The sequence below is a fragment of the Rattus norvegicus genome, chromosome 9, assembly GCF_021556685.1.
Source record: "Rattus norvegicus strain SHRSP/BbbUtx chromosome 9, alternate assembly SHRSP_T2T, whole genome shotgun sequence".
NCBI classification, from domain to species: domain Eukaryota; kingdom Metazoa; phylum Chordata; class Mammalia; order Rodentia; family Muridae; genus Rattus; species Rattus norvegicus.
The window spans coordinates 55,294,398-55,306,784 of record NC_141542.1 but is presented as its reverse complement, the minus strand read 5'-3'; the positions used below and the strand labels follow the sequence as shown (position 1 = coordinate 55,306,784).

Here is a 12,387-nt window from a genome sequence, read left to right as displayed (position 1 = left end):
CTCCTGTCTCATGCTTACTAGGAACACATGAATAATCTAATGTGTACTTATTATTTTTTTTTTATGAATGAGGCAATTTATTAACCCAGCATCTTTTGTTCTAATGCTTCTTGTGGCAGCTGCCACCTGTCTGTCGATCCTATCCAGATCTCTCTGTCCCTGAGGTGTTAGCTTTCGGCCCCCATCTTGGTCCTTTTCCACCATTTTCAGTCCCTCCAGGGCTTGGAGGACCTGGCGGGCCACACTCTTAGAGCCTCTGCTGAAGTGGCTGGGCCTGACACCGTTTCTCTGCTGTCCTCCGTAGATCTTGGTCATGGAACCACCTCCAGCTAATGCTCACTCAATTCCCTCGGTCCTGTAAAATGGTAACACTGGAGACTTGTGAGATACTAGCCCGAGTTAGAAGGGTAAACCTTCTACCCGAAATGCCCACGCGAAGAACACAAAATCAGTTGATAGAAATACAAGTTGCACACCTAAATTGGACACATGTACCCTACATTATTTTATTGCCCATCTATGAAACCTCTAGGTACTTGCGGCTTCTCCAGACCACGTGGGGCAGCTCCATCTTTTTTTTTTCTGGTCCCATCTTGTCTCTCCATCCTCCATCTGTCTTTCCCTTCCTCCTCCTTCCATCTCTAAAACTTTTAGCTCCACCCCCTCCTTCTATGGACATCACGTCTCTCTCTGACCCCTCCCGTGTCTCTCCTCTTGAGTCAATAGCCTTTATGTTACACAGATATATACAGGGAAATAAAGGCGTGCGTGTGTTTACGTATGACCTGCTGAGTCTGTTTGGTGCTGCTTGTGAGTTTATGACTTTAGGGCTGAGCACTTTGTATTGGGTAACCCACTAGGGGCCGCTGAGGGGAGAAGTCTGTCACAGTAGTCGTCAGTTGCTACAGCTGTCTAGGGGAGGGACACCTTCGCACCCCTGGGATCTCCCCCTTCCCATTAGCCTGTCTACTGGTGTTATTGTTTAGGTGCTGCTCGGACAGCCAGACACTGCTGAGGTATTATGGGTGTGGCTTCTCTAGTACCTCTGGGACAACATCTCACAGCAGCTTTTCGGTCTTCCTGCTCTTATTGTCTTTCTGCCCCACTTCCAAGAGGTTCTGTGACCCTCATGAGCAGGAGTTGTGCTGTGGGTGCACTGCCTGGGGCTGAACTCCCACAATGGGCTGACCACCTCACTGGAGGGACTCATGCCTGGTACTAGAAATCTAACCAAGAACTGATGGCTAGTGAGGTCTTATGGGCCCCAGGGGACCTTCTGCAACCATACTACTAGATCTCTGTAATTTCTAACTCCATTCCAGCACGTATCCCTACCGTAGCTAAGTGTAGCTCTCACTCAAAATCAAAGATACTCCCTTTGCAGCAAAGGGATCATTACATGAAGCCAAAACTGGTCTCTTGGGTTTTGTTTGAGACAGGGTCTCACTACAGTCTTGGCTGGCTTAGAACTCAATATGTAGACCATGGCCTTGAATTCATAAGATATCCACTTGCCTCTGCCTCTGGACTGCCAGGATTAAGGCCGGCACACCACACCAATCTTACCTATGACTTTTTCCACCACTGACATAAAAAACTGTGTGGCATCCCCTATCATGTATGACATGATACATAGGGGATCCTACAGGAGGCCCTCAGGAGATATGCTGCCCTTGCTTGGACTCCTCAGAGCTTAGAACCAAGATAAACCTCCTTGCCCAATAAGCTACCAAGCCTCGGACTGACTAGTACATAGCCTCTCGAATCTATAGAATTCAGTGAGGAAGCAGTTAAAGAAGACAACAGTTTCTCCAAGGAGACAATGACAACTGTTAGTGTTAGGGGCCTAATGGGAGCTATTCAATGTTGATCTTGCCCTCTGAGGAGTAAAATTCTTAGGGGAGAAAGGGAGAGAACTGAACCAAGTGATAACATCAGGACTTCATCAGCGGAAATAACTGGATTAACACACTTTAATGAGAACGGTTTCCTCAGCAAGTCCATCTGTGCCTGAATCTGTGCGGCCTCAGGACTTTGCTTCCTGCTCCACAGGCTTCAGATGCCACTGCACCACCAATTCCCCAGTGCTCTTGAGGCACGTGCTGGACATGGTCTCTTCTGTGGGAAGTCCCTGTGGCAGCTTCAGGGGCTGGATGCGTATCAAGTGTTTAACCACTTTTAGCTTTGCATTCACTGACGGGATGTTCTTGTGGATCTGAGGGCTGTGTGCCTAGGACAAGGGGAGCAAGGTCACAGATCAACGTAAAAGGCAGTGGTACCATTTCCGGAAAACATCACATTGAAGGACCATCCTTTGTATACTAACTTATAAAAAGGTCACACTACATGATACATTTAAACATAAGCGATAGCAAATGCACACAGTGTGGGTTTTAAAATATGAGCCTGCAGTCGATGAGACTCTGAGAGCGACCAGGATCGCTGCGTACCTTCTGTAGTCCCAGCATCTTGATCGTATCTTTCTCCCAGTATGGACGCCTCTTTGTGCTTCTTATTCTTGTAACAATGTGCAGTTTATGGGGGTTTTGGGGGTCTCCACCGTATTTTTCATGATCTTCAGGTCTAGGCTGAAATACCTAGGAAAGGAGAATCATGACGGGTAACTCTCCCAACTTACAGTCTTTATATATTGCCTATGCCTTTAAAAATGGACAAAATTGTACAAAGGTTCATGATGGCCCCACCCCTAATCTTTCTGTCCTCATCAACCTCAGTTTGAACAGTTCAGAAGAGTCTGAGAATTAAAGCTTTAGTTTCAGGTTTTCAGAACGGGACACTCAACCAGCGCAGTTACTATAACCAATCTCCCCAGAGCCGAAACTCAATTCTGCAATTGAGGTTAAGTGGTGTCCTCTATATTTTATCACTTTGGTGACGTTGGAGAGACAGCTCAGCAGCCAGGAGCAATGGCTGCTTTTGTAGTGGACCTGGGCTCAGTTCCTAGCACTGCACGGTGCTCACAGCCATCCATACTTGAGTTCCCAGGATCTGCCACCATCTTTGACCTCCTTGGGCACCAGGCGCTCACATGATACACATACATACAGGCAGTCAAAGCACACATAAACATAAAATAAAAACATATATCTGAAAATAAAATAAAAATACAGTAGGGGAGGAAACCTGTACAAAAACATTCCCATCCCACAAAATGACCTCTGCAGCAGCTCGACAAGGCTAAATGGTCTTTACTGTTTAAGTGTACTACCAAATACCTCCCCAACACACCACAAGCAACAGTCATCCCACGTACACAGCACTTGAACAGCCTCATTACCGTCCCAAGCCGGCAGCAAGCAGGTGAGCACATAAGTAAACTTTGTGAGCCCGCATCACGGACAGTCGTCATGAAAAGATTTGTAAGAACCTCATGTACAGACTGTACGACTCTAATGTGGGATTCTGGGACAGGTAAAGCCAGAAAGTGGGTAAAAAGGATCACGGGTTGCTAGGGTCAGACGCGGTGGGAGGTGGGACACAGTGACGTGTAGGGCAGTGCACAGTCCTGTGTGACACTGCAGTAGTAAATACATGATCTTATGCATTTGCCAAAACCCACAGTGTAACATGCATGCAGACGGACCCGAGTGCACACGGCCTGCAGTAATGTCCATGTTGTTTCACCTATGTGAGCAGGCGCTTTGTATCAATGCAAGATGGGAAACCGTTGGAAAGAGGCGGCCACCTTGCTTTCTGATCATTTACTTCAGTATCATTAGACTGTTTTACTAAAGACAGTTCAATTACCTTAAAAGCAAGTGAAGCCCAAACAAGATGAAAACTACAACGACAAACCAAGGGAGAGCTTCGTCTGTGTGGTTGATGCAGGAAGTAAGAACGGAGTCACACAGGGACAACTCACTGTCTTCTCAGGACAACGGTGAGAAAGACCACAGTATGTAAAGGGAGAACAGGGGCAGAATACACAGGACAGGTAGTAAGAGCCCATTTCCACGAAACCAGTGGGGCCAGGAGCAGAGGCTTCCCTGCACTATACTATCTATATGCACTTCCCAGTCTGCACTATACTATCTATATGCACTTCCCAGTCTGCACTATACTATCTATATGCACTTCCCAGTCTGCACTATATTATCTATATGCACTTCCCAGTCTGCACTATATTATCTATATGCACTTCCCAGTCTGCACTATATCTATCTATATGCACTTCCCAGTCTGCACTATACTATCTATATGTACTTCCCAGTCTGCACTATACTATCTATATGCACTTCCCAGTCTGCAATGTATCTTCTCCACTATACCTATCTATATACACATACAACTTAAGAAAAAACTCGCACTAGCAGGCTATGAGCTGGCCCTAGCATAGAGTGTTTGCTGCTGTGCCTGATGTCTCATGACCTGAGCTCCACTCCCCAGTAGTCCCATGACAGTAAGAGAGAACTGATTACAGAATTGTCTTCCAGACCTCCACACACAAAACCAGGGCAAGGGCACACACAGATGCACAAAGAAACACAGACACAATTGCAACACACAATGTAATAAATTTGCAAATAACTTATGATTTTATAAAATTGGTATCTAAAAATATTCTTTAAAAAGAATCAGGTCTTACTTTATCTGGAATTCTTGATCTGGTAAATTTGTGACGAATCCACTCTGTACCAATGAGAGATTCTGCACCTTTCTTCACAGTCTGAAACAGAAGCCATTTGTTATTTAGAACTCCATGTAGTATTAAAGTCTGTGTCCACCAGCCTTTAGGTGACGTGTCTGATCTAACATAGTCTACAATCGCTAACGTTTAACTCGGCTCCCTCACTGAATGGACACATCTCATTAAAGCACTAATGAACAGCAAAGCCAAACCACATGCACTTAGACTTCCAGTCTGGAGTTGGCAACTTCCTTCAAGTTTGGGGCAGGCTTACAGGGTAAGACACGGTCTTAAAACCAACACCACACAAGGCACAGTGAGTGTCCCTCGTCCTAACAGCAACCAGGCCCACCTCTCACCCCTTAACTTTACTGCCCAATCCTCCTTTACTCTTGCAGTTGGACACAGGGATTCACTGCAGTCTTTCTCTTTCAGTCTCCCCTAACTACAGAGCTGACAGCAACTACTAGAGGGTAAGTCTAGATGGGGTGAGAAAGAGAAACCTGGTCCCACATATGCCAGAAATGCTAAGCTTCTAATCCAGCTTCCTTTGCTTACAACACTAAGATGTGAGACACACACCCTCCCAGAGGATCAGTTTCCAAAGTACCAAAAGGAGACTATACGGAATTCATGAGCCAAATGGAAGGCGCTGACATTTCCATCCCTACAGCCAGGAGGAGTTCTGTATTGAGATCCAGTGTATGTTGGGGTCTGTAGGCACCCAGTCTGGTCAATATGCATACATTAGTCATCCCAATGTACTCCATAAACACTAGGAGGAGATGCTGACACATTTCTTCTCTTCAGGAGACTGCTTATCTTCTACTTTTTCTATGTTTGTCTGACTGTGATTAAACATGCATTCTTTTCATAATTGAAGGCTTTCCCCTAAAACTGTGACATTAAAACAGACCAAGGGGAAGCAGCAGTAGTCTTTTCATTGGCTTGACCCACAGGAAAAGGTGTGTGGGGTGGAAATCTTTAGGGGAAGCACATAAAGCAGAAACAAGCAGGGGCCAGGTACAGCTCAGCTACACTGTGTGCCCAGTGCCCACAGGGCTCCGCGCTCTCACACACAAACGCAGCAGACCTAAACCAACTAACTTACATCAGAAGGAGCTTTTAAAAAGACTACCTTGCTTTTGCATTTTATAATCAACAAGAGAAGACAACATCAAAAGACAAACTCTTCGGCTGAGGATGAAGTTTGGTTGGCACAGTTCTTGCTAGCACGCATAAAGCTGAGTTCAGATCCCAGCACTGCACGAAACTGGGCACTTGGGAAGTGGAGGCAGGCAGAAGTTCAAGGTTCTTTCAGCCATACAGTGAGTTTGAGGTCAGTCCTCGCTATGAGAAATCCACAGAAAGTTAAAGCTTACCTGTAGTCTGCCTGGAGGCCTCTGAAATACTGAGCGCAGAACCCCAGCCATAGGTGTGGGAATTCCTCTCTTCAGAGGCTGGGGAGTAGGAAAAACACTGTTGGTCAAATACATTACAGGTGGGCACATTTTCCCCTTCTGTATCAGTAAAACCACAGGTAGTCATTATATATTAAATAATCCTGTTTTCATCTAGTGAGATTAGTGTCTACGTTCATTCCCCAAAACTGGGAAATGGGGTTTTCTATCACCTGAAAAATATAAAGACTATTTGATCATTTTTCTTTGTCAGAGAAATCATAGAAAATGCAAAACTAGACAGGACTGAAGAAATTCCACCTCTTAGAATCAGAACCAAGTGCCCTCTTATTTTACATATGAGGAAAATGACTTCCTGAAAGCAATCACTTTCCCAAGGTATGTAGCCATTAAGACAGTATGTATAGGCAGGCATTGGTGACACATGACTCTGACCCTACACTTGGGAAGCCTGGGGCAGAAAGACTGACTCCCAGTCCATCTTGGTTTGCACAGCAAGGCCTTGCCTAAAACAAGCAAAACAGGGGGTGGAGGTAGAGGTGGGGGGAAGGTACACGCACTCTGACCCAATTCTCCTAGCCAGCAGTCTAGTGCATTTCCCTAGATTATTAATTTTTCTGTTACAAAAAAAGATGAGAGTCTGGGGCTGAAAATATGCTTCAGCTGCTAAGGCCCTTTTGTGTAAGCATGAAGACTTGAGTTCAAATTGCCAGTACCTAGGTTTGGTGGCCTGTGTCTCTAGCCCCAAAGCTAGAGAGGAGAATTATAGAGACAATTTTAGAATTTTGGTTTCTTTAAAAACACAAATATAAGAATGTGCTTTAGTTTTAACCACAGGTGTGGGATGTGGACTGCTCTGGACTGTCTGCAGCAGCTGACCATGATTTGCCTCGTGCTCTAGCAGAAGCATGTTTTTGCTAGCTGCAGATAGTTTCTGCAATTGTGTGATGTTTGGAATTCTGGGAACTTTTCAGAGGGCATATAAATGTTAGAGCCCCGATAGATGGAGGTTTGGTTGTGGTTTGTTAGTAACCATGGTCAAAGAAGAAACAAAAGGAAAGAAATTAGATTCAGGAGTTTTCTTAATTTCTCTCTCCCCTCTACCCTTGTTTTTCTCCTATCTAGTGTCAGGGAGAAGGATAAAAGGTGGGAAACAGAAGAACCCACAAAGTAGCAAAGGCCAGCTACAGAGCAGGGACGCGCAGATCCAGCCAGCTCACCCAAACTGGAAAGCTCTAGGTTGTGAGACTTGCCTCAAAAATAAGAGGGAGAATGCCTAGGAAAGACATCTCTGGCCTCCACATACATAAGCACACACATGCACATACACTTCTATGCACAATGTGCACACACACACACACGCGCACACACAAACAGGTCATTTTTTTTGCCTATTAGTATTTTAAAAATGATTTCTTCTGCTCTCAAAAAGCTGTATTTATTCAAATAGGCATCAAGCAGGGGTAGCCTAAAGCACACCAAGCGCAGACAGATGAGGTTCATGAACTGTTATGCATACCTTGGGTAGACTCTTGAGTGAACCATTTTTCCTTCTCAAGAAAATAGTACCTGTTTTACAAGTAAGCAATTCTATACAACATCAGAAATATTAGCTCTATGCCCCCAGATAGGGTAAGTGACAGATTCTGGCTCACAATGTCTACAACCCTTTTTGTGATGTCCATGAAGTAAGGAAGAATGCTGAGAAGAGCTGCCCAGAGGCTACATTTATCAAATGCTACTTCACGACATTTCTTCCAAGTTAAGCTTCGTCTGTGAGCCCAACTCCTTCAGTGTGGCTTGCTAACCTCTCAGTCAGGTTCCAATATAGTCCCCGTAACTAGCCTTCTGCCTTCCCCTCCATCTCTTGCTTGCTTTCTTTTTCCCTGCCTGTCACAGTAGAAAGTCATCTCATTAAATTACACCTCTCTGCTTAAAACCTTCCAAAAGGCCAGATTACTGCTGAAGGGGAAAGTTAATTTCAAGAAAAGGAAAGAAGGCTAGTCTAATCCTAGTATAATGTCTTAGAGCTGGACCATGTGTCTAGCTAGTCACAGCACTGATGTATATAGATATAATTATAGATATGTTTGTGGCACAGCTACACTGGAAACAGCGAGAGTCGTGAGGCCAGCAGAGCTGTCTCACATGGCTCCAGCAGCGCTGAGCCGAATGCTGTGATAGCTGTCGTTCTGTCTCTCACTTTAGGTTTTGGTCTCTGCAAGCTGCATTCTTGGGGACTTTCTGCATTATGATCCATTGCATGTCCTGAGAAAATTATGTCTGAGTCTTTTTAGGAAAGTCCTAAACTCACTGTCCCTTCTGCTTTCAGGGAGATAACTTTATCTGGCCCTGTTTGGAAGTCTTCCTTATGCCCTGGAGACAGTGGTAAGCACAGAAGACCACTGAGCTAGGAATCTCTAACTGCGGCTGGGACTCCAGGGATCTTCCTGGGGGATCCACTGCTAAGCAAAATCATACCAGGAATCTTATTGGGGTATCCACCCCTAAGCAAATCAACAGTGTAGCTGGCACAGGGTAAACTCATGAGATACATGACAAATTCCAACTGACCAGGAGAATTGGTAAGACTCAAGACTTCTTTTTACAATACACTTAGAGCTCTCTGAAAACCTAGTTTAAAGACAGGGGTTTGTACAGGGCAAACCCCTGGAGGATTATAACCCAGTAAATAAGATGGACTGACTAAATAACTTTTCCTACTTTATCGCGTAGGTGGGGAAAGGATATAGTAAAAGGCGTTCGGTGTTAGTATCTGATATTCATAAAAACACCGCTTCAGGTAGTTTCTGTTTGTGTGGGGTGCTTTAAACTCCAACCACTGCCCCAACTAAAGTCAGGCTGCCATATAGTACATTCATTTGCTTTGGCAGAGGCATTCTTTAGAGTCTTTGAATTGAAATTGTAGGGTTGATAATAAAAATAACATCTGTTCAGTTTGTACATTTTAATCCTGCCTGAATTTGTAACCCCAGACATGCAATGAAAAGTCAGATACACGTCCAAGACAAAATGATATAATCTGTACTTCCTAGATAATCATTAGTCTGTCTGTGAAACCTGTATAAATAAAGAAGTCACCTGATTGCTGGTCGGTCAGAGCTGCGCGATTCCTGACTACCGAGTCTGACTTGATCCTCCCTTTTGGACACCTCATCTCCTCTGAGGAACCCCGGCAACCACTGGGGCCGGCATGTATGTAGACATGGGCTCACTCTGTTTGTTGAGTGGACCCAAAACAATTACATCAATAGCCACAAACACACCCTGTGCTCAGATCGTGATTTTAATAGCATTCTCTTCAAAGGAGCCATTTGGGCTCCTTCAAGAGACAGCTGACAGTCTGTTGCAACCTGCAGAATCAGAAATGCAAACCCAAGGAAGTATATTAAAGGGACACAGATATAACTGAAAGAACTCCCAACAGTCAAACTGGAGTGACTGTATTTAAACAAATACACAACAAAGTATCAGTTTATAACTGGAACTGAAACAATCATGGATCAGTCCACACTTATATGAGTAAATGAACTGCCCCCAGGAGTGCTGCTCAGAAAAGCAGGGATCATTGTTAAGGGAAACACATGAACACGAAACACTACCTTCCTCAGGAGATCAGGGATGCATAACACCGATGGTGATCACAGTGGGCAGCACTCCTCAGGGCTACACAGTGGGAACCTATAGCAAAACCAAACCAAACATCGCTAACATCTATACCTGACACCAGGACTTGGAATGAGATGACTGCTACCACTTAAGAGAAAACCCTGATGGAGGGTCACTGTGCGTGCTGCTAATTCTGTCAACTCTCCATAAGCCCTGCTTGAGTTCCTGTCCTGACTTCCTTCGGCGATGGACTAAGATGTGCAAGAGAGATGTGGGTCTCTTCTTTCCCAACTTGCTTTTTTTGGTCATTGTAGTAATAGTAACCCTAACTAAGAGACTGTGGAAAAACACTTCATTAGTACATTTTCAAATATCTCACTTCTCGAAACTGCCAAGGTCACAGAAACCAGAGAAACTAGCCAAGAAGAACCCAAGAGCTACAATCGTTATGCACAACATACACTGCATTGGTGTCTGTTGGATCCTGGAATATAAAAGTACATACAGACACCGTGCAAAGCTAAAGGAATCTGAGTAACGCAAATGAAGTCAATAGGGTATCAATTTGGCCCAGCAGCTGCACTGAGCACCCTCACTAATATCTGATGTCAAAGGGGGAAACTGAGCAAGGGAGGTACAGGGCCCTAAGCTTCACACTTCTCTTGAAATCTAAAGTTGGCTAAAACTAAAGTTCATTCACTTAAAAAGTTAATTAATTAAAGCCGGAACTAGGAATGTTTCAGAGGTAGAACATTTACCTGGCATGCATAAGTCCCTGAGTTCAATACCCAGTCTCAGCGTCTCTTCATTTAACCAAGGTGGTGATCAAAGTCCTTAACCCTCACATGCCAAGCCTTTTCATAGTGCTGCCGACCTCCTCCGCCCCGTATTCCCCCACATCTCCTACTGCTTTCCTGCTTCCTCACAGAGTAGCTGGTTCTCTCTCCATCATGACCTGGAGCTAGCCAAACCGGAGGTCTTCTTCCCTATGACTGGCTGAAATGACCCTGACGTGGCTTTTTCAATTTTTGGCTCAAACCTTCTCTTGTCAACAAGGTCTACCTAGATCACGCTGTCTCAGTCCTGAATGAGGACTACCTCCACCAAATGGTTCCACATCTCCAGTCACACTACAGCTAGCAGCACTTCACTCCCTTGCCTTACTTGAAGACTCCTGTTCTATTGTAATTTGCTAGTTAACCATTTAGCGGCTGTCTCCGCTCTAAATACAGGACAGGGTCAGAAGACAAGGCCCTTTTACATTTTGTTTTGGATCTATTCAAGTCAAAGACGTGTCTCTCAGAGCAGCTTCTGCACTCAGTGTTCTCTGCTGAAGTTTAACTTTCAGATATAAGCAGGCAGCACCATCAAAGCTGCTTTTGGTTGTCGTTGTTTGTTTTGTTCTGTTTCAGTGGGGGAAGGTGGGTGCTGGGGATTGAGCCTAGAGCCTTGCACAGAGAACATAACTGCTCTGAGCTGCAGCTCGTTTCAAAAACTTACGTTTCAATAAAGCAGAAATTACTCCTATCACATGTGCAACCTTTGAACCTTGAAGCAATTATACTGCCTTCTTCTGTCTGTCGCAAATACCAGAAAGAAATGGGGCTGGGGAGATGGCTCAGCAGTTAAAAGCACTGGCTGCTCTTCCAGAGGACCCACATTTGATTCCCAGTGACCACACGGGAGGCTTACAAACTTTTCTGACTAGGAGATCTGACAGATCTGGCCTCTGTAGACACTGCACGCACATGGTGTGATATGACAAGCAAAACACCCACCCATGTAAAAACAAACTGAAAAATACCATTCATCACATGAAATATATAACCTATTTCTATCCTCTAATATGTTAATATATGTGTATTCACAGAAAAACTGAACGTTGCCAAAACCATTTTTCCTCTCCCTCAACCCTAGCGTTTTGCTGGAGTTTTGTTGTTGTTTTGCTTTTTACAAAGACTATGCATGTAAACAGCTCTTTACCCCCAAACTACAACACCAGCTCATAAGTGGTTCTTTAATTTCGTTCTCTTTCTAAATAGACAAGGTATAGATCTATAACGAGGAGTGGATATTAAAACACAGAATTTCCCGTGCAATCAACTGAGTTCTCTGAAATCAACAAATGTCTCTCTCTCTTCCTCGAATTCCCAGGGCGTAAAGGTAGTAAGCAGCCGTCATAACGGCCTCTTAGCCACAAAAAGCAGCAGCTTGAACAGGTGACAAAGTAGCCTGCAAAATCACTGTCTTTAATCAACAGCGATTCCCAAAACTCAGCATTCTAAGTCGTAACAATTTAAAATTAAGCGAGTTTTGACTTCTTTAAAAAAAAATGAATTTCAATGACGCTTGGATGGCTCGGACCTAGATCTACACGAGTGAGACTCTCAGAGACACATGCAACGCAATAACCCTCGAATAAAGTGACAACCAGGCTGCTTTCAGAAGCTTAAGAAATGGATCTCCGGGACCTCCAACTTGGAACAGAAAGGAAGTCAATCCGGAACTGCAGAGAGAATCCGTGTGAAACCAAGCAACGCCTCCAGTTCCCGCAGCCGCACTCACCAGCGACCGCTGTGTCCACTCCGAATGCCCCCCAGCAGCCGGAAGGAGCGGAACGGAGGCAGCCGGACCAGCGCGACACACAAACCGCGCCGTTGCCGTAACAGTGCATACGATTCTTTGGTT

At 44.7% G+C, this 12,387-nt stretch overlaps 1 protein-coding gene across 5 annotated transcripts; it reads right to left on the bottom strand.

The window, feature by feature from the left end:
* Window positions 1–483: 483 nt before the first annotated feature.
* Window positions 484–12,322, bottom strand: Mrpl30 (mitochondrial ribosomal protein L30). Of its 5 annotated transcripts, none has more exons than XM_087565185.1 (7): window positions 12,171–12,309; window positions 9,693–9,771; window positions 7,589–7,638; window positions 6,031–6,108; window positions 4,607–4,687; window positions 2,451–2,597; window positions 1,956–2,230 (listed from the first exon to the last, which is right to left on the bottom strand). In XM_087565185.1, the coding sequence occupies exons 4-7, from the start codon at window positions 6,079–6,081 to the stop codon at window positions 2,027–2,029; spliced, it is 483 nt and encodes a 160-aa protein (XP_087421311.1). In that variant the 5' UTR covers window positions 6,082–6,108; window positions 7,589–7,638; window positions 9,693–9,771; window positions 12,171–12,309; the 3' UTR covers window positions 1,956–2,026.
* Between the last annotated feature and the right edge of the window lie 65 nt (window positions 12,323–12,387).